Source organism: Kogia breviceps, chromosome 6 (assembly GCF_026419965.1).
Source record: "Kogia breviceps isolate mKogBre1 chromosome 6, mKogBre1 haplotype 1, whole genome shotgun sequence".
In the NCBI taxonomy this organism is placed as follows: Eukaryota; Metazoa; Chordata; class Mammalia; order Artiodactyla; family Physeteridae; genus Kogia; species Kogia breviceps.
The window spans coordinates 111,734,527-111,756,412 of record NC_081315.1 but is presented as its reverse complement, the minus strand read 5'-3'; the positions used below and the strand labels follow the sequence as shown (position 1 = coordinate 111,756,412).

The window sequence follows — 21,886 nt, the reverse complement described above, 5'->3', positions numbered from 1 at the left end:
ATCAGCAGAAGAGAAGGAGGGTGAACCCAAGGGCAAGGGCCCCCGCGGCAGGGGAAGGTGAACTTGGGGAGAGAGGGGCGGGGCCTAAAACCACCCTTCAGCCCACCTGCGTCATTCAGCCCCAGCAGTGTGACAAGCACAGGGCCAGGAACTGGGGTCTACCAGTGAGCAGGACCCAGCCCAGCTCTCAAGGAAGACGAGGAATGCAGAAGGGGAAGAAATTATGCTGCACGAGGGCCGGGGCGGTGGGCAGGGGAGGAGGAAGAGGGGGCACGGGCAGTGTGGGACCCCAGAGCAGGCTCCTGTGAGTAGAGCCAAGGAAGAGGTTGGCCAGATTCTGTTCACTGGGGTTTTGGGGGAGGTGCTGAGCAAAGAAGCTGCTGAAGCAAGCGGGGGCCTGGCGACGAGGGGTCTGCAGTCCTTGGAAGCGCTGATTTCAGCATCTCACACCATCCCCACCGCCACACACACACGTCATACCTCCTTCTGCACTTGGCCTAATGCAGGCACACTTCCTTAGGTTTGACCTGAGAATCTGTTTAGCCTCTAGCACCAAAGAAAAGAGTGTGGCCAGGTGGCCAGGAGAGACCGTTGTCCTTCCTCTGCCTAGGGTCCTCCCTCCACCCCCGTCTCCTTGTCTTCCCCATGTTGTCCAAGTTCAACAGAGCCCCACCTAGGGGGCTGCTTCACCATCCCATCCCAGACACTCGCTTCCCACTGACAAAGCCCAGACCACTGTGTGTGGTGACCCCCAAGGCCAGGTGCATTCAGATTCTACATGGTCCGAAGTTCCAGCCGACAGAAAGTTTTCCACGTGGTCACCTCCTGCAGGTGAAACGCCTGGGTTTCTTCTTGGGGGGGGGGGGTCTCCCAAGCGGTGTGACCTGGACTAAGTCCCAGATGCCCTTGATGTCTTGAGCCCTGATCTGCCCATCTCCCAGGGTCGGGCCTGGGTGCAGTAGCACGTGTGGGAAACAGCCACGCTGGGTGCCCTCTCCTGTCCCACGTGACTGACCCCTGTCCACGCTCCCCCACCTGCAGCTGAGCCGGGCCCCCTGACACATGCAGGGCTTCCGGGCGTTCCCGCCTCCTTTGCCCTCTGCATGTTCCGGGCGCCTCTCCGGCAGCCTGAATCACTGACGACGACGTGGAGCAGGCAACCCCGGAACCTAGGAGGTGACCTGGGCCGGCAGCCTGTGCTACAGTCTCACGGGGGCTGCTCCCGACGCCTGCAAGTGCCGCCACCAGCCCTGGCCCACACAGCCTGCAGCACACACGGCGCAGCCGACGCCCGGGCCTGGCCCACTCGCTCACCCCTGCCGAAGCGCTCCGCCTCCTCCCAGAAAGCCTTGTGCTGCTGGGTCAGCAGCTCCTCTTTCTGCCGTCCCGACAGCTTCCCCTCGACGGTCAGCAGCTCCAGGCTGTGGGAGATGGCGGCCAGGCGGCATCTGGTCTCCTCCTGGATCTGCAGCTTCAGGAACTCAATTGTTTTGGCCACGTGTGCCCGCCCCATTGTCCTCTCCAGGGTGTCCTAAGGAGAGCAACACAGGCGACAACGGGCTGGAACGCCCTGGGGGTCAGTACTTGGCCATGAGGGCCTGTAAACAGTCACGGGCTTGGTCCTGGGGCCCCACCTCCCTCTGAGCGGAGCACAGACCAAACTGCTCTCACGAGCTTCTTGTGTCTGCACCTCAGACGGGGACAGAATGGTCCCACACGGGGACGTGGTGAGGCTGACGCCGCCTAACACAAGGAGAGCGCTTGGTACTCGGTGCGTGGGCCACGCTTCTGGGGAGGAATTTAATAAATGCACACGACCAAAGAGGGAAGTCCCCCTTTCCCACTGTCACCCTCCCCAGTCGACGGGGCCTCGGGCCTCCACAGCCCTGGAGGAGAAACATTACGAGAAACAATAAAGGTCGGGGGAACCTGAGTTCTGGGGATTAAAGAGATTTGCCGGGTAAGCCTGACCTGGAGGGAGACCCCAGCCGTCAGACTTTAGAACAGGCCTGCCTGCCCTACCACGCTGTCCTTCCCTTAGGACACGGCTCTCGGACAGGACGCCTCCGCCATGGAGGAAATGTCCACCAGAGGCAGGGGCAGGTCTGCATCTCCTGTCCTCCCGTCTCAGAGAGCAGCCGCTCCAGGAACCTTGTAGAATGAGAGCACGTGCATCGTGTTAAAGCTGCACGCCCTGCGCCTCGGAAGGACACCTTTCCCACCTAGGGGTGGGCTCCCAGGACCCCCGGCACGGTGGCCTGAGCTCACCTCCGCCCTTCTTCCCCACCACGCCGGCACCCTGGCCTCCTTCACACCCCTCCGCTCCGTCTCCTTCCCGCTGGCCCGGAGCCACGGCCAGCTCAGGCCCCGGTCACTTCCGCCCTGGGCTACTGCCCAGGGCCGTCCCTGCTCTGTCAGCCTCCCACCTGCCCGCTCCGCCCCGCCCCGTCCCTCACGGCAGGCAGGGGGCCTTTCTGAGGTGCAAACGTGGCTCTGCCATCCCGGGGCCCAAACCCTGCAGTCACTGCCTTCAAACCAAGTCTAAACTCCTGGGAACGGTGCACGAGGCCCTTCAGGACCAAGCCTGGCTGAGTCTCCAGCCTCGTCCCACACACCTCCTGGCTCCTGGCTGCCCTGTACACACGGGCCTCCACCTGGCACACCCTCCTGGCCTCCTCTCACTCCCCTGCCTGGCCAGGTCCTGCTCGTCCTAACGCGCTGTGTGGCACCTTCCCTGACCCCCTCCACCTCCACGGCCCCCTCCTCCCGTCTCTGCTGCTCCTGTGCCTCTGCCTAAGCATAGGGACAGTCCCAGTCTGGCCTGAGAGCCCTTGAGACAGAGGCCATACCTGCAACACTCAGTAACCAGCCCTGAGCCTCACTGTTAGCTGAACTGCATTGGTCTGTGTTTGAGCAACGTGTGAACAGGGCAAGGACAATGATCCCCCAGTTATGGGCAAGAGCACTGAGGTTTATTCTGGAACGCCACCCAAACAGCCCAGGGACAGCGGCTCTGAACCTTCCTCTCCGCCAGCTGTATAAGCCCGACGGCCGGCAGCGGGCCCATGACCGCTAGAGGGCGCAAGAGGATAAGCGCTCGGTTTAGGTGTGGACGGCAAGGGATCCAGCGAGGCTCAGGGCGTCGGGGACAGCGCCCAGTGCCCAGAGCAGCCACCTCTAAGGCATCGCGGTCAGGCCACCCGGCTGGAGAGTGACAGCTCAGCCTCTGGATTTATATTCGAGGAAAGACAGGAGTAGAGTCGAGAGGCGAGCATGAGGAGAGGCGCGTCCGATGGAAGGTGGGAGAAGTAAAGGGACTTGCATGGGGGGCGAGGGGGCCACTGCTGGCTCTGAGAGCTGTAGCCAGTCCTCAGACGTGCCCGGGCTCAAACCTGGCTCCAGACCTGCATGACCTTGGGCACAGTGTCCTCACCTATGCCTGACTTACAGAGTGGATGCGAGCATTAAATAAGTTAAAATAGGTAAAGCACTTAAAATAGCAGCCAGAAGATAGTACATGCTCGTGAATGCAAGCTGTCGTCCTAATTATGTACAGCAGGTCCCCACATCCCTCCTGCCATATCCCCTTTCTCTCGAGCTTCCCTGGAAGCTGATTCTGATGACCTCTGGGCCCCTTTCCAGGGCTCTTCCAGTTCTGATATTCAGCAACTCCGTGCAACCCATTCCGACTGCCCAGGTCAGAGTGCTCAGACGTCTCCAGCCTGAGAATCTGAATTCTTCTGGAGTTTATCAACAACATACGCTGACATCCAGGCAGAGCCAACCCGTCCCTCTCTGTACAAACATAGATCGTAGCTCTTTCCACACATCATTACGATGACTTGTTTATGTCTATTTTGTTTGCTGACACTTGGCCTGCCAGAGTCTAATCGCTATCACATACTGAGCATTTCCCCTGGGCCAGGCTCTGTTCTAAAGGTCTTACATGTTGTCCTGTTTCTAACACTCTCAGAGCTGATGCTATTCAGATTCCCATTTTACAGCTGGTGAAACTGAGTCACAGAGAGGTTGAGTAACCTGTTCAATGTCATACAGCTAACAAAAGGCAACTGGGGGATGAGCTCACGTTTCTAGCTCCAGTCTGCAACACTGTTCCTGTAACAGGGTGTGGCACACAGCAGGTGCTCATGAAATGCTGACAGAAGGAAAGGCCTACAGATAACCTGGAGAAAATTCTTTCCCTTCTTCCTATTTGGAAGTGACTGGCTAACACTCGGGCCAGAGTCAGCTAAGGCTAGGTTTATTTTTTCTGCATCAATATCCTGCTGATGGAATAATAGTTAAATACAAAGAAAAAAGGAAAAAGATCTTTCTCTTTTGATAAGCATTCATATCGGCAGCCTTATCAAAGCAAAATCCAATTCAAAGGGCCTTGGACGGCAAACCAGGAAGCCTGGGGCACAGGCTGAGGGAGTCCGAGGTGAGTCGCCTAGCTGGCTCCTCTGCTCTTCGGGAATGAAATATCTGTGTGTCTATCTCTCAGCAGTGCCGAGGAGGGAAAGGAAATTATACATGTACGTGACAAGCAAAAGCAAAGAAAGTTCTCAAACAGCTGTGTGCACCTGGGAGTTTGTTAAAAATGCAGATCCTGATCTGGGAGGGGGGACGAGATTCTGCATTTCTAACCAGCTCTCAGGTGACGCTGATGCTACGAGTCTGCGCACCGCACTTTGAGAAGCAGAGCAGTTTGTGCAGAAGCAGCAGGGACCGCTCCATTCAGCAGTGCCTTCTCCTCAGGTCTGAGGAGCAGAGGGCAGGGCGGCTGCTGCAGGTTTCTGAGTCAGGAGTGCCCTGGGCAGGTGCACAGGTCTGAAATGTAATTCCTCAGTTCTCAAGGTCAGAGGAAGGGGAAATGGGTGGGCAGTGCCCTGGACTTTGCACACAGCAGGGCTAGACCGAAACCTCCACAACAAAACCCGACAGTGACCAAGCATTTCTCTGGGCCCTGCCTGCAGCAACTCCTGGGACCCCCTTTTTTAAGTACAGTAATTGAAGCTCACAGGGGTTAAGTAACCTCTTCGAGATCACACAGCTTCAAGTAGCTAAGCTTAGATTCAAAGGTCGGATTTGGATTTGTGGACTCCTCTGCGCCAGTGGTTTGCATTCCCAGCTATACATCAGAATTGTTTGGGGAGTTTTAAAAACAGCAATGCCAGGTCCTCCACTTCAGACCAATCAGACTGGATCTCTGTGCAAGAGGCCCGGGACATGGGCATTATTTTAAGCACCCTAGGTGATACGTGGGGCCATCCAGGAGAGCTAACCGAAGCTCCATCCACACCAGTGGGCATCAACTATGACTACTCACTGTGGTCACCTGGAACCTTAAAAAATCCAGACTAAGAATCTCTGGGGCGGGGACCCATCTTGGACCCAAGCATCAGTACTATTTAAACCTCTTCAGATCATTTCAACGTGCAGCCAGGACTGAGAACCAGTGCCCTATGCTGTAGTGACGTGGAGCGGGCCAGTCTCTCCACTAAAGGAATGGTTAGATGGATGGACGGACAGATAAATGACCGATGGACAGATGGAGGGACGGATGGATACACTGCTTTTCTCTGGCCTCTATATCCCCTTCTACAATCTGCAGATGTTGAACTTAATGACCCCTACGGCGCTCCACGCTTCCGGATTCCACGTCTCTGGTTTGAATATCACGTTCCCTCCCTGCCCCCTCCAGCGTTACCAGAGCCTGCAAATCCTGAGAATCACGCAATAGCCCTTCAGCTGCAATCATTCTTTCTGTCAGAGTCATCATGAGCTGTCGGGCTTTGGAGCTGGAACACTTAAATTGGTCCACCAGAAAGTGCTGGATGTTTTCCATCTGTTTCCAGAAAGCTTCCATCTGTGAAATGAGAATGAGATGCGAGAGGTGGGGGAAGAAAACTTGTTTAAGAAAGCTTTAAAGCTGTCCGGCTCAGGCTTGGGCATTACTATTCACCCCTTATCACAAACTGAGATTATAAACAATTCTACAAGTTGGAGAAAGTTATCTTGGCAACAAGCACATTCTCCAGAGGTTCCTCTTTGTAGGTGCCAGCCAGTTTCGAGGTGGCTTTTCAGCAAACACCAACGGGCTGCTGATAAGGAAGGCAAGCACCACGAGATCCCCCAGCTCAAACAGCTGAAAGACTGCCCGGCAGTGGGGTAGGGAGTGGGGCGGGTGCATGAAATTCGACAATGCGCTCCTGGAAGCTTCCAGATCTTTAAAGGGGATTAAACGCATCCTGGAAATAAAAGCATGAATGGCCATTTAAATATTGATTATTGTCCTAAAAGTATAAAAGAACTCGGGCTTCCCTGGTAGCGCAGTGGCTGAGAGTCCGCCTACCGATGCAGGGGACACGGGTTCGTGCCCCGGTCCGGGAAGATCCCACGTGCCGCGGAGCGGCTGGGCCCGTGAGCCATGGCCGCTGAGCCTGCGCGTCCGGAGCCTGTGCTCCGCAACGGGAGAGGCCACAGCAGTGAGAGGCCCGCGTCACACACACACACACACAAAAAAAAAAGTATAAAAGAACAATATGACAGAGATGACGATGACCATAAAAACATTTTGCCTTCAAATCTTTTTCCGTTCTCCACCATCTTGCCAGGAACAGAGTTGGGGAATCGCCAAGTGGTTTAGAATGTTGGCTGCTAAGTTTTTGTCACTGCAGCCTTCCAGACTCTAAGAACAACGATGCCCACAGTCATAGCGACTTTCTTTACGGCATGCAGGTTATAAGCCAGGCTCCGTGCTTCACACATTTTATTTCTAGATAAAATATGTATCGGAGGGACAAAGAACGGGCTCAGAAAGTTAGGTCACTCGTCAAGGGTCACAGAGGCAACAAGAAGCAAAGGCATATTTGATTCAGCTCCTTTCAACTCCCACAGCTGTGATTTTCTCCATCTTGGCTCCACCTCTCAGATGCTGAGACGGATGTTGCTTACTGGGCAGGGTATGGGAGGGGTCAGGGCTTAGTGGCTCCAGAAGCCCGTGCTGATCTTCTTGCTAAGGCTAAAGGTGGAGAGAGATGGCGACCTGAAACTCTGAGTTAATCCGGCCAGCAGAAAACCCACACCTGCACGAACTGGCACCTCTTGGGAAGTTTGGTGTCCTGTCTCAAGGGCCTCGTGGCAGCTCAGCAAACCCTTTATCTGCCCTGGCCACCTCCTCCCTCACGTTCACAGCCTGCTCTTGCCCCCTCTCGCCCCATCAGATGACTTCCTTTCCAACTGCTATCAGAGAATGTGGACTATCATCCGTGAATTCCTGCACATCCGGAAACAACAGAGTTCTACATCCAAGCAGCTTCGCCTCTTCTCTTCCCATCGCAGAGCACGAGGAGTCCCATTCCGTTCTTCTGAAAAACTCATGATTCCCTTGGCATCCATGACATGACTTTCTCGTGGCTCTTCAAGGCCCATACTCTTGCTTCGTGTCTTGATTCTCCTTGACTCCTGCTCCTTCAATGCCGGCAAGATCCAAGATTTGGCATGAGGCTCCTTTCTTTACCCCTTCTACACACACCCCTGGACCAGAAGCATCTCTGTTAGTGAAGGACACCAATACTCTAGAGAATCTTATGAGAACGATCAATCCTCTGCCTGAAATGTGCAGACACGGACAAGATATTCCACTGCTTCGGGGAGTCCATGCACCACCAGAATCTGAGCTGAGTACCCTCCCTTAGTCATCTCATCCCCAGAATATCCTCGCTCTCCATGTGATCCTACCTGAGCTTAGTGGAGACTCTCCATCCCCAGGCATCTCCAACTCAGGATGTCAAGCCACACTCACCATCTTCCCTCCCAACTTGTTCTCATTCTGGGATCCTTATTTCCGTAGACCTGATCCTCTATACCCTCCTCTTGCCACCACCACCATCACCCTATCAGCTCTCCCACTTTTTCTTACCTCTCCATCCCTACTGCAACTGCATTCATGAAATTCCTACTGGATTAGCCCCAAAGCTGCTAACAACCCCCCCCCACACACACACACAGCAGCCTGGGTAGTCCTTCTAAAACAGGGCCAAGCCACCCTCTGCTGCTTCAGTGACTCCCATCTCCTTGGCATGAGATGAAAACCCTCAGGGAAGACCTCTGGCTTTATCCTGCTTCCTGGCCCTGGCTCCCTTCTCTGTCCACCCACTGGACAGCATCCATCCACACTTCTCCCCAGAAGCTTCTCGATGACCCTTTCTTCTACGAACCCTGGGGTAAAATGAATCGTCCTCCCCCACCGTACCTCAATCTTCCCATACTTCTATCTATCACGGCACTTGTAACCCATCAAGTCCTCATCCGTTCACCTGTCAGTCCCGCCAACCAGACAGGCCTGAGCATCTCCCTGGCAGGGCCAGGTCTAAGTTCATTCTGAATTCCCAGAGTCCAACACAACACCTGGGTGCCAAGAAACTATTTGTTTAATTCGTAATATATGAAATAGCAGGTAGTAGAACCTCAAAGCAAAAAAGAGAGTTTGAGGGAAGCCATCCTCTCTAGAATTTAAAACATGCTTTGAAGAGTGATGCCTGGAGTTTGAGAAGTTAGCAGCTGGCATCTGCTCTAAGCCACAGGGCGGTAATGACACATAGGGTTAGAGTGATCTTTGCTTTGAATGATAAAAAGATCAATGTAAAATTTAAACGAGGAGAATTCATTAAGAGGGAAAAAAAGACTCCCTCAGTGAATCTGGGCCCCTTAATTATACCTGCTCTATCACTAACTTCAGAAACTGGATCCCTGGCTCCAGGGCAGAACACAACAGGGAATTCTAGTATTAAACATGCTTCTAGGTACCATCTCTTTAATCTCGCCAAATGAACTGTCCCACAAACCACGCTTTTTATAAGGGAAAGAAAATCCATCACATACATTAGCTATTAGCTGCTCAGAATATTCTCTCTCTTTCTTTTCTACATCTGCCAGGGTGATGTATTCAGAGTCACCAGCACCCAACATCTCCGTGTTTGACAGTCTGACCTGAAGTCTCTTTTCTAATTCCTCCAAATCCTGGAGAAAAAAAAGAAAAAGGCAAATACAGAAAAAACCTAATGTATCTTAAATTCTAGAGAAGAAATGCTTTTATTTTCACCCTATTATCATAAAATATTTCTTAACCATAATTAAATGCTTTGGGTATTGTCCTACTGAAAGACTGATGATAAAAATCATCACAGAGCCTCGTGAATAATGGATTACATATTTTCTTCTATAGTCTTTCTCTCATCCCCCCCAAAATAGGCCATATTTTAAAAACAATGAAATAGTATCTTCCTATCTTTATGAAGTCCGGGAACATGTCATGACATCTGGGGTGTGGGATGGAATGTCTCCTCCCAACTCCTCCGGTTTCCATGGGGAAGGATTACTTAGTACACACCAGGGAGGAAGTGATATGTATTTGACTGGCAGTTCAAAAGCAGGAAGTGAGCACAGCCCCTAGCTTGCCCAACCTCTTCCTCTTTGGGATGGACCATTCAGGGGAGGCCACTGCTCTGGTGTGGCCTCAGCCCAGAGTGAGCTGGGCAGCAAAGGTCCCTCTTCTGTGTGGGGAGGCCTGAGGTGGCCCAGCTTTGCCAGTAAGCAATTTAGGTAAGCAATTTAGCTAATCCTGGGATTCAGTGTTAGGAAGCAAGCCATGATCGCTGTGCACCTGAGCTATGTCTTCCAAGCTGGCCCCTTGCAGTGATAAAGCTGACATTTCTCTGTCTCCCTAATGCTTTCTCTTAATTAACTCAGAACTTAGAAGGAAAAGGGGAACCCTATGTATGGAGTCCTTCAAACCCCAACCTGGAGTGTTTGTTTTCTGTTCTGTTCTGTTTTCTCTAGACCTATGTTCATTGACATGTAATCAACAGTGGTGTGGGTCCAAATTCATTAGGAAAACTGCTATTGATTATCTAAGCAGAAGCCATATTTGACTTCTAATTCTCACAGCATCTCTACAAAAGAGAAATGAGGGTTCTTTTCCAGATGAGGAATCTTATTTTTGGGAAGTTGAGATATTTCATCCAAAGTCTCCCAGTAGGAAGTGGTGTGCTAGGCTAGGCCCCTTAGGCTCACTGACTCCAGAGCCCCACTCTTCTAACTGCATGCACTATGCTGCTTCTCTCCAAAGCAGCTGCCATTTCTGGGCACTTCTCATCTTCATCTAGACGTTTTGAGGCTGTTGTCAATATTATAGGAAAGTATGCATTTAAAGCCCTTGGCCAGACTACATCCACTGAACAGTAGCCACTGACATAATTAAGATGCTCTGGAAGTGGTAGAGGTGGGATTTGATCCCAGGCCTGCAGATACCAAAGCTCTTACTCTTTCCATATGACATTCATTACTAGTGCAATTACAAGTATCACCACCATTATCATTCTTTTTGTCATTGCAGAGTCATTTAAACTCATCGAGCCTCGACTTCCTCAGCTATAAACAAAAAGAATGATGGTCACTCACAGGGCTGTTGTGAAGATTAAATAATGTGTGTAAAGCACTCTGTGCATTGCCTGACGATGAGGATCACAGTAGTGGTGGTACTGAGGATGATGACAATGACGTTAACAAAAATGAAGATGCACTGCCTTCTCCCTGGGAGGTAGTGATGAATCCTCCCCCTTGGAATCCGGAAGAGTGAGGAAGAAACAGCCCCTCCTCCCAATCCCCCGAATCTCATGGTTGCAGTGATAAGGATGATAATGATGACTATGATGAAGATAATGGTGGTGATGGAAGGAATGAGGATTATGACAATGACATGATCATGAAGATGAAAGTCGTGATGGCAGAAGTGAGGGTGATGAGGACGATGGTGGAGGTGGTGACGGTCACGGTAACGAAGATGAGAATAACGGTGCAGATGAGGATGATGGTGGCAATGGGAGGAGTAAGAATGACGGCAACAGTGATGGTGGCGATGATGAAATGTTGGTAGTGGTGGTGGTGATGAGGAGGAGGATGGTGATGGTGGTGGTGATGAAGATGGTGAGAATGATGATGAAGATAATGATAACAGTGGTGATCGTCATAAGAAGAATGATTATGACAGCGATGACAATAATAAAGACGGTGGTGGCAATGGTGATGATGATAATGATAGTGGTGGTGGTGATTGTGTTGGTAATAAAACAATAATAATGGCAATGATATTGATGATGATGATGAAGATGATTGTGGTGGTGTTCGTGGGAATGGGAATGATGGCAGCAATCACATAATCAGGGTCTGGTTGTTACTTTGCTAGGTGCTTCAAACATTTTTCTTCTTTCTGTAATCCCGCAGGATGGGAATTATAATCCCATTGCACGAAGGAACACCCTAGGATTCTGAGAGTTTGTGAAAGACAGGACCAGGCTATCAATCTCCACCACCCTGACTCCAAGCCCTGTCTCATTTTGCTGCATATAAAACAATATAAAGCTTGTATAAAAGACTGAAACGAGAAGAATGCAAAGCAGTAGGAAGAGTTATAACCAATAAGCAAATTATATATTTTAAAATACCCCATATTTGTCCAGAAAATAGAATCAATAGCGGTTCTCTTTGAGTAGTGGGTATGACCAACATTCTCTTTTTTTCTACTTCTAATATTTTTCCACATTTTAATAATACACATTGTTAGTTTTATGTTTATAGCTATACTTTTATATACCATATTGTGTTGAAAAGTATATATTGTAATAAACTATTTTTATACATAAAAAATACTTTACTATAATATTATGTTTTATATATCACAATAAACTATTTTTAAGTTATTTTGAAATATAGGTTGAAGACTTACATTTTCTTGTTTTGAGAGAATCTTCTGGTATAATTCATCATCAGTCTTCTTTTTAGGAAGAAGGTCAAGGAGGCACATTTTTAAAATCTGAATAAACATCTATTGCCAAAAAGGAAACATAACAAAGAGAAAGGTTTCAACAATGGTATTTCCCTTCCCTCCTTCTTCTCCTGCCTCCTTCTTTCTGTCTCCCCCAACTGCCCACACACTTTTTGCTCTAGGAAAAGACCTCAGATTAAAAGTCATGACGATGGGGGCTTCCCTGGTGGCGCAGTGGTTGAGAATCCGCCAGCCGATACAGGGGTCACGGGTTCGTGCCCCGGTCCGGGAAGATCCCACATGCCGCGGAGCGGCTGGGCCCGTGAGCCATGGCCGCTGAGCCTGCGCGTCCAGAGCCTGTGCTCCGCAACGGGAGAGGCCACAACAGTGAGAGGCCCGCGTACCACAAAAAAAAAAAAAAAAAAAAAAAAAAAAAAGTCATGACGATGGCCTGTAATGGACTGCATTTTCATGAAGCTTCTAAAGAAAAATGCTTCATTTCTTCTGCACATATTTATGAGGAGCCCACTCTGTGGGAAGGCCCCCGTCCCCATTTCCGTGAGTCAAGAAAACAGATGAGGCCAAGGGGGGTTGCTTCTTTGTGGAAAGAATCAGAGGGATGGTTGTATGGAAATGGGATGTGTAAAGTCATCCACTCCAGCCCCCTGTCTCAATGGATGGACATGTCCTCTAAACCAAGAAGGGTCCTCCATAGGCAGGGACACCCTGGCAAGTCCAAGGGTGCTGTGTCCACAATTTGTTTAATCATTCACCTATTGCTGGACATCTGAGTATTTCCAGTTTGGGGCTATTACAAATAAAGCTGCTATGGACATTCACATACATGTTTTTGACTGAACATATGTGTTTCTGAGATGAATGTCCAAGACTGCAACTGCTGGGTCTTCTGGTAATTGTATATTTCGTTTTATGAGAAATCACCTGTTTTCCAGAGTGGCATTTTATATTCCCACCAGCAATGTATGAGTGATCCAGTTTCATTACAACCCCACAAGCATTTGGCGGCGTTGTTATTTTTATTTTTGTCATTCTGATAGGTGTGTAGTCATATCTCATGTGGTTTTAATCTGCATTTCCCTAATGGCTTAATGATGTTGAACATCTTTTCATGTGCTTTTGTGTGTGTTTCCTTGCCAGCTGTATATTCTTTTTGGTGAAGTAATCTGTTCATGTCTTTTGCCAATTTTCTAATCGGATTGTTTACTTATTTCTTTGTCTTTTTTATTATTATTTTTTTAACATATTTATTGGAGTATAATTGCTTTACAATGGTGTGTTAGTTTCTGCTTTATAAAAAACTGAATCAGCTACACATATACATATATCCCCATATCTCCTCCCTCTTGAGTCTCCCTCTCACCCTCCCTGTCCCACCCCTCTAGGTGGTCACAAACCACTGAGCTGATCTCCCTGTGCTATGCGGCTGCTTCCCACTAGCTATCTATTTTACATTTGGTAGTATATATATGTCCGTGCCACTCTCTCATTTCGTCCCAGCTTACCCTTCCCCCTCCCCGTGTCTTCAAGTCCATTCTCTACGTCTGCATCTTTATTCCTGTCCTGCCCCTAGGTTCCTCAGAACCGTTTTTTTTTTCTTTTAGATTCCATATATATGTGTTAGCATAGAGTATTTGTTTTTCTCTTTCTGACTTAACTTCACTCTGTATGACAGGCTCTAGGATTGAGGTTTGAGAGTTCCTCATATATTCTAGGTACTAGTCCTTTCTTAGAATGTGGCTTGCAAAATATTGCCTCAGTCTTCATCCTCTTAACAGGATTTTTTTGTAGAGCAGAAGTTTTTTATTTTGATGAGTTTCAATTTGTTTCCCCTTTTATGGGCCACACTTTTTGTGTTATCTAAGAACTCTTTCCTTAGATCCCAAAGATTTTCCCCTTGTTTTTTTTTTCTAAAAGATTCATAGTTTTATATTTTACATTTAAGTACATGATCCATTTTGAGTTAATTTTTGTATGAGGTATGAGGTTTAGCTTGAGGTTCATTTTGTTTTGCTTATGGATGTCCAACTGCATGATTTAATGAAAAGCTTATCATTCCTCCACTGAACTCCATTTGCACCTCTGTCAAAGGTCAGTTAGACATATTTGTGTAGTAAGGCACTTTTTTCTTTTGAAGAATAATTGACATAACCAGCTTTGTTCTTTCTCAAGACTGCTTTGGCTATTTGGGGTCTTGTGGGTTCATACAAATTTTAGGATTGTTTGTTCTATTTGAAACATGCCATTCAGATTTTGATAGGGATTGCATTGAATCTGTAGATTACTTTGGGTAGTACAGATATTTTAACAATACTAATTCTTTCAACCCATTAGCATGGAATATCTTTCCATTTATTTGTGGCTTCTTTGATTTCTTTCATCAATGTCAAGCTTTCAGTGTACAAGTTTTTCACCTCCTCGGCTAAATTTATTCCTAGGTCTTTTATTCTTTTTGATTGAATTGTAAATGGGATTGTTTTCCCAATTTCTCTTTGATAGTTTGTTTTTAGTGTATAGAAACACAACAGATTTTTGTACATTGTACCCTGTAACTTTACTGAATTTATCAGTTCTAACAGTTTTTTGTCCAGTCTTTTCTACGTATAAAATCATGTCTTCTGAGAATACTGGCAGCTTTACTTCTTCCTTTCCATTTTGGATGCCTTTTATTTCTTTTCCTTGCCTAATTGTTCTGGACAGTAATTCCAATATTATGTTGAATAAAAGTGGCGAGAGTGGGCATCCTTGTATTGTTCCTGATCTTAGAGGAAAAGCTTTCAGCTTTTCACTGTTGAGTATGATGTTAGTTGAAGGTTTGTCATATATGGACTTTATTATGTTGAGGAACATTCTCTCTGTACCTACTTTGTTGAGTTTTTATCATAAATGCATGCTGAATTTTGTTAAATGCTTTTTCTGTTTTGAGATGATATGATTTCTATCCTTCATTTTGTTAATGTGGTATATCATGTTGATTGACTTGTGCATGTTGACCATTCTTGCATTCCTGGAATAAATCCCACTTAATTATGGTATATGATTCTTTTACTATGTTGCTGAATTTGGTTTGCTAATATTTTGTTGAGGATTTTTGCATCTATGTTTATCTGAGATATTCGCCTGTAATTTTCTTCTTTTTTTTTCTGGCATCCTTGTCTGGTTTTGGTATCAGGAAAATGCTGGCCTAGTGAAATGAGTTTGGAAGCATTCCCTACTCTTCAATTTTTTGTAAGAGTTTGAGAAGGATAGGTATTAAATCTTCTTTAAGCATTTGGTAGAATTTACCAGTGAAGCCATCTGGTCCTGTACTTTTGTCTGTTGGGAAGTTTTTGCATACTGATTCAGTCCTCTTACTAGTAATCAGTTTATTCAGATTTTCTCTTTTCATGATTCCATCTTGGAAGAGTCCATGTTTCTAGGAATTTATCCATTTCTTCTTGGTTGTCCAATTGTTGGCACATAATTGTTCATAGTAGTCTCTTATGATCCTCTGTATTTCTGTGGTAGCAGTTGTAACTGCTCTTTCATTTCAGATTTTATTTATTTGAGCCCATTCTCTTCTTTTCTTGGTGAAGCTAGTTAAAAGTTTGTCAGTTCTATTTAGCTTTTCAAAGAACCACCCATTGTTTCATTGACCTTTTCTATGCTTTTTTTAGTCTATTTCATTTATTTCTGCTATGATCTTTGTTTTCCTTTCTTCTACTAACTTTGGGCTTGGTTTTTTCTTATTTTTCCAGTTCCTTTACGTGTAAAATTGGATTGTTTTTCTGAGATTTTTCTTGGTTTTTTTGAGGTAGGCCAGTATGGCTATGAACTTCCCTCTAGAAACTGCTTTTGCTGCATCCCATAGATTTTGGTAAATTATATTTCCACTTTTATTTGTCTCGAGGCATTTTGTGATTTCTCCTTTGATTTCTTCATTGACCCATTGGCTGTTCAGCAGCACATTGTTTAATATTCACATATTTGTGATTTTTCCAGTTTTCTTCCTGTACAGGTATCCTTCGTTTTATTGAACTGTGCTTTATTGCACTTTGCAGATATTTCTTTTTGTGTGTGTGTGTGTGGTAAGCAGGCCTCTCACTATTGTGGCCTCTCCCATTGCGGAGCACAGGCTCCAGAGGCTCAGGCTTAGCGGCCATGACTCATAGGCCCAGCCGCTCTTCGCGGACCAGGGCATGAACCCGTGTCCCCTGCATCAGCAGGCGGATTCTCAACCAGTGTGCCACCAGGGAAGCCCCCAGATATTTCATTTTTCACAAATTGAAGGTCTGTAGCAACCATGTGTTGAGCAAGTCTATTGGCATCATTTTTCCAACAGCATTTTCTCACTTTGTGTTTCTGTGTAACATTTTGGTAATTCTTGCAATATTTCAAACCCTTCACCAGCAAAAGGATTACAGTTTGCTGTAGGCTCAGATAATGGTTAGCATTTTTAAACAACAAAGTATTTTTAAATTATGGTATGTACATTGTTCTCATAGACATAATGCCATTGCACACTTAATAGACTACAGTATAAACATAACTTTCATATGCACTGGGAAACCAAAAATTCATGTGACTCACTTTATTGTGATATTTGCTTTATTGCAGTCATCTGGAACTGAACCCACAATATCTCCAAGGTATGCCTGTAACTGATGTCTAGTTTCATACCAGTGTTGTTGGAAAAGATGCTTGATGTGATTTTGATCTTAAATTTATTGGGACTTGTTCTGTGACTTAACATATCATCTATTCTAGAGAATGTTCCACGTGCACTTGAGAAGAATGTGTATTCTGCTGCTTTTGGATGAAATATTCTGTCTATATATATTAAGACTATGTGGTTTACTGTGTTCTGTAAGGTTGATGCTTCCTCACTGACGTTCTGTCTGGATGATCTATGCATTGATGTAAATGGGATATTAAAGCTCCCCTGCTATAGTTGTATTGTTGTCAATGTCTCCCTTTGATCTGTTAATATTTGCTTTAGATGTTTAGTTGCCCCTATACTGGATGCATAAATATTTACAAATGTTATATCCTCTTGTTTCACTGACCCCTTTATCATTATATAATCCCCCTCTTTTTCTTTAATTACAATCTTTATTTTAAAGTCTACTTTTTTCTCATGTAAGTATAGCTGTACCAGCTTCCTTTTGCTTTCCGTTTGCATGGAACTTCTTTTTCCATGCCTTCACCTTCAGTCCATGTGTGTACTTGTGTACATATATCTTTAATGAGTCTCTTGTAGGCAGTATATAGCTGGGTCTTTTTTTTTTAATCCATTCAGTCACTCTATGTCTTTTGATTAAAGAATATAGCACTTTTACATTTAAAGTAATTATTGATAGGTATGTACTTATTGCCATTTTGTTAATTGTTTTCTGGCTGTTTTGTTGTTACTTTCTGTTCCTTTCTTTTACTCTTGCTCTCTTCCCTTGTGGTTTATGACTTTCTTTAGTGTTTTGCTTAGATTCTTTTCTTACTATATTTTGTGTATCTAATATAGGTTTTTGCTTTGTGGGTACCATGATGCTCATATAATATTTATACATTTAACAGTATATTTTAAGTTCATAGCAAATTAAGTTTGAGTGCAATCTAAAACTCTGCATTTCCCACCCACCCTCTGCTCCTGGCACACACATATTATGTTTCTTGATGTCACATTTTACATCTTTTTATTTTGTGTTCCTGTGATTATTGTAGTTATATTTTTACTACTTTTGTCTTTCAATCTTCATACCAACTTTATAAGTGATTAATTAATTACCTTTACTAGTAAGATTTTTACTTTTGTATGCTTTCTTGTTACTAATTAATGCTCTTTCTTCTCAGGTTAAAGAAGTCCCTTTAACAATTCTTGTAAGGATGGTTTAGTGGTGATAATCTCCTTTAGCTTTGGCTTGTCTGGAAAACTATTTATCTCTCCAACTCTAAACAATAACCTTGCTGGGTAGAGTATTCTTGATTGGAAGTTTTTTCCTATCAGCATTTTAAATATATCATGGCACTCCTTCTGGCCTGCAAAGTTTCTGCTGAAAAATCTGCTTATAGTCTTTTGGGGGTTCCCTTGTAGTTAACAAGTTGTTTTTTAATCTTGTTGCTTTAAGATTCTCTCTTTAACTTTTGACTTTTAAATCTTAATGTATCTTGGTGTGGATCTTTTTGGGTTCATCTTTTTTGGAACTCTCTGGGCTTTCTGGATCTGGATGTCTGTTTTCTTTCCCTGGTGAGGTAAGTTTTCAGCCATTATTTCTTTAAATATGTTTCCTGCCCCCCTCTCTCTTCTCCTTCTGGGACCCCTGGTATTGCGAACATTATTTCATGTGATATTGTCCCATAGGTCCCCCAAGCTATCTTCACTTTTTAAAATTCCGTTTTCCTTTTGCTGTTCTGTTTGGGTGCCCTGTCTTCTAGATCACTGATTTTTTCTTCTGCTTCACCTAGTCTACTGTTGAACCCCCTAGTGTATTTTTCAGTTCAGTTATTGTATACTTTGGCTCTGTGACTTCTGTTTGCTACTTACATTTTCTATCTGTTTGTTGAAGTTCTCACTCTGTTCATCCATTCTTCTCCCAAGTTTGATGAGCATTTTATGACCATTATTTGAACTCTTTAATCAGGTAAATTACTTACCTCCTTTTCATTAAGGTTTTTTTCCTGATGTTTTACCTTGTTCTTTTGTTTGAACATATTGCTCTGTTTCCTCAATTTGATTGACTGTGTTTGTTTCTATGTACTAGGCAAAACAGCTACCTCTCCCAGTCTTGAAGAAGTGGGCTTGTAAAAGATGAACTTTATCTTTCAACCTTGCCCTAGCTCATGGTTGTCTCTCAAACCTTTGTGATTGTCTAAGCAGCCTAATTTATTCTTTTTCATTCTTTTCTTTAAAAAAATTATTTATTTATTTATTTATTTATTTTTGGCTGTGTTGGGTCTTCATTGCTGCGTGCGGGCTTTTTCTAGTTGCAGCGAGCAGGGGCTACTCTTCGTTGCGGTGAGTGGGCTTCTCATTGCGGTGGCTTCTCTTGTTGCAGAGCATGGGCTCTAGGCATGTGGGCTTCAGTAGTTGTGGCTCACGGGCTCTAGAGCGCAGGCTCAGTAGTTGTGGCGCACGGTCTTAGTTGCTCTGCAGCAGCCTAATTTATTCTTGATGGGTCCCACTTGTCGAGGGTATGCCAAGAGTGTTAGTCATGAAGTAGCTGTTCACCAGTTTTTAGGTCTTTTTCAGAGGGATCTGTTTCATATGTAGCTATAGATTCAGTGTGTCCATGGGAGGAGGTGAGAACAGGATCTTCCTACGCAGTCATCTGGGACTGCCCCCATGGTAGACATTTTTAAATGCACAGGTGAGCAAATGTTTTTCTCCAAATGTCCACAAAGTAAATATTTTGGGGTTTTCAGGCCATACTATCTCTTTTGCAACTATTGAATTCTGCTGTTACAGCATGAAGGCAGCCATTGGTTATGTGTAAAAGAATAGGTATGGCTGGATTGGCCCAAGGGCCATAGTTTACAATCCTTGTTTTAAGGTTTGTTAAACACTCTTCTGCGCCAGGCTAATATATATATTATCTCAAATGATCATCACAGCAGGAGGTTGGTATAATATTCCCCATTTTACAGATGAGGAACTGTCAGTTGAGAAATCTGGACAACTGGCCTCATGTCACAAGGGACATCCATGAGGGACAGACCCAGAACCCTTCACCAACCTTCATTATGCTTGCCAATGCTAATAAGCTCTAAAAAGACAAAAATTGTCTTGACTTTCTATCCACTGAAGTCTGAGGCTATGTAGAGTAACATTCTTTTCTCAAGATGTTAATCTCAAATCTACTTTCTTTTTGACCCCAAACTGAATCAGTAACGTTTACAGGTCTTGTCCCATTCTTTTGAATTGTTAAAAACTTTTTAATTTGGAATAATTATGGACTTAGAGGAAGATGAAAAACAGTACAGAGTTCTGTGCACTTTGTCCCCAGGGGTGGCATCTTACATCACTGTGGTACAATATCAAACCTGAAAATGGACATAGGTCCAATACAGTTAACTATAGACCTTACTCAGCTTTCACCCATTTTTACATGCACTCATTTGTGTGTATATGTGTGCGTGTGGTTCTATGCAATTTTTCCCCATGTATTGCCACAATCAAGATAGAGAATTTTCCATCACCAGGGGAAATCCACTAGTCCTGGTGCTCCTCTGATATTAGCCACCCCCCTCCCACATCCCCTGATCTATTTTCTTTTCTGCCATTCTGCTTTTAAGGGTTACAACTCCACCTCCTAGACAAGCCCAGCACCAGTGTCTTCCTCCTCAAGGGCCACCAGAGAGCTCTAAGCTTCTTGGCTGCATGGTGGTCACATCTGGTCTGAGTCACTTCTGAACCCTGACCTGTGATAGTGGATCTCTACCAGAGAAATGAAATTTGAAGTCTTTGTGTAACATGGTTCCCTCCTGTTCCCCATGTTTCTCTAGGTCTTACACACAATGAAGACATGCCCTGTAGTGAATGGAAAGCCATTAGAAAGCAGTTCTCCCAGGGTGGTGACGGTGTCAACCAGACACATTTCTATTGAGCACCTACTATATGCAGGGCACTGTTCTGGGCTCTGAGGATACACAGACCTTGGACTCAAACAAACCTCATTTGGGTTCTGACTCTGCAGTTTACCAGCTGTGTGATCTTGGACAACTGCCTAGACCTCTCTGAGACTCAGGTTCCTCATGAGTGGAACGGCAGTGAGGTTTCAATGAGATCAGACATTTAAAGTGTTTAGCCTAGCAGAGTTTCAGTGTTTCATAAATGATGCTGTGATGATGCAGATCACACAGCCCAACAGAGCCCAGAACTTTGCCTACAGAGAACTTTTAAAGTGGGACTTGACTTCCTAGTAATTCCATGGAGTAAAAGCTGGAAGTATATTATTTTTACACCTTTACTAAAGTGGCCCAGAGAGGGGAAGTGACTTACAAAAGGTCACACAGCTCGTAAGTGTCAAAGGGTGGACTAGAACCCAAGTTTCTAATTCCTAATCTGGTGCTCCTGGAACTTTCCCAGGTTCCAGCTTAAGTATCTCCCTCCAAGGAAGCCTGACCACCTCCCTGAAGCCTACATGCCCTCAGGTCCTCTCTTACATGCCCTCATGGTACTCCATCATTTGCTTTGTCATACTTTTTGCCTCTGTGCATTTTGTGCAGTCTATTGACTGCCATCTCTCCCCTGGACAGTGGGCTCCATAAAGGCAGGGGCTGTCCTCAGTATTGTGTCCAGCAGGGGGGCGCAGAGGCTGCCCACAGATGAGTGACAGTGAATGCTCTCTTCATGACAGTAGACTGCTTCCCTGTGGGCATCTGCTGGCTGCTCCAGGGGCGAGGGGCCAGGACCATGTTACTCACCAGCTGGAGGGGCTCTGAGCACAGAAACAATCACCCTCCAGGGAGCAGAGCCTTTGAGAAAATCGCCAGGGCCACCTGCCCCCAAGCAGGACCAGGTGTGGCTAAGTGAAAGCAGGCTGCAGCTGCAGGTGGGCTCGTGCCTCATGTCCATGAGCCTCTGCACGGGGGTCTGTGGGGCTGTAGGAACAGGCTTGATTTCTGGAATCCTAGGATGATTTATGGTTTCAAATACTGGCACCTGTTTACGAGGCCCGTTCTGCTCACACAGAGCAAAATTTCTTTCTGTTGCATCCTCACCTTAATATTCTTTTATTTCTCCTGTTTACAGTGAAGCACTTGTGGGCATATCTGTCTTTGTCTGTCTGTCTGTCACTCTCTCCATCTACCCTTCCCTTTCTCTTCCCAACAGGCCTTCTCTCTCCTCCCTTCTCTCTGTAGGTCTCCTCCCTCATTCAGTAATTCAGAGGATGTGTCTCATGGAGAAATAATTCTTTATTTTATTTTATTTTAATTATTTATCTTTGGCTGCGTTTGGCTCTTCGTCGCTGCGCGCAGGGTTTCTCTCGCTGCGGTGAGTGGGGGCTACTCTTCGTGTGGTGCACAGGTTTCTCACTGTGGTGGCTTCTCTTATGGCAGAGCATGGGC

At 45.8% G+C, this 21,886-nt stretch overlaps 1 protein-coding gene across 7 annotated transcripts in view; it reads right to left on the bottom strand.

The window, feature by feature from the left end:
- EVC (EvC ciliary complex subunit 1) overlaps window positions 1-21,886 on the bottom strand; it is an 84,847-nt gene that overhangs the window by 45,403 nt on the left and 17,558 nt on the right. For 5 of the 7 annotated variants that reach the window (XM_059067450.2, XM_059067451.2, XM_059067454.2 and 2 more), the window contains exons 6-9: window positions 11,789-11,887; window positions 8,887-9,024; window positions 5,711-5,869; window positions 1,315-1,531 (exon numbers count right to left, since the gene is read on the bottom strand). In XM_059067450.2, coding sequence (XP_058923433.1) covers window positions 1,315-1,531; window positions 5,711-5,869; window positions 8,887-9,024; window positions 11,789-11,887 — 613 coding nt within the window. The remainder of the gene's footprint in view (window positions 1-1,314; window positions 1,532-5,710; window positions 5,870-8,886; window positions 9,025-11,788; window positions 11,888-21,886) is intronic. The other 2 variants (XM_067036399.1, XM_067036398.1) reach the window with 2 other exon arrangements.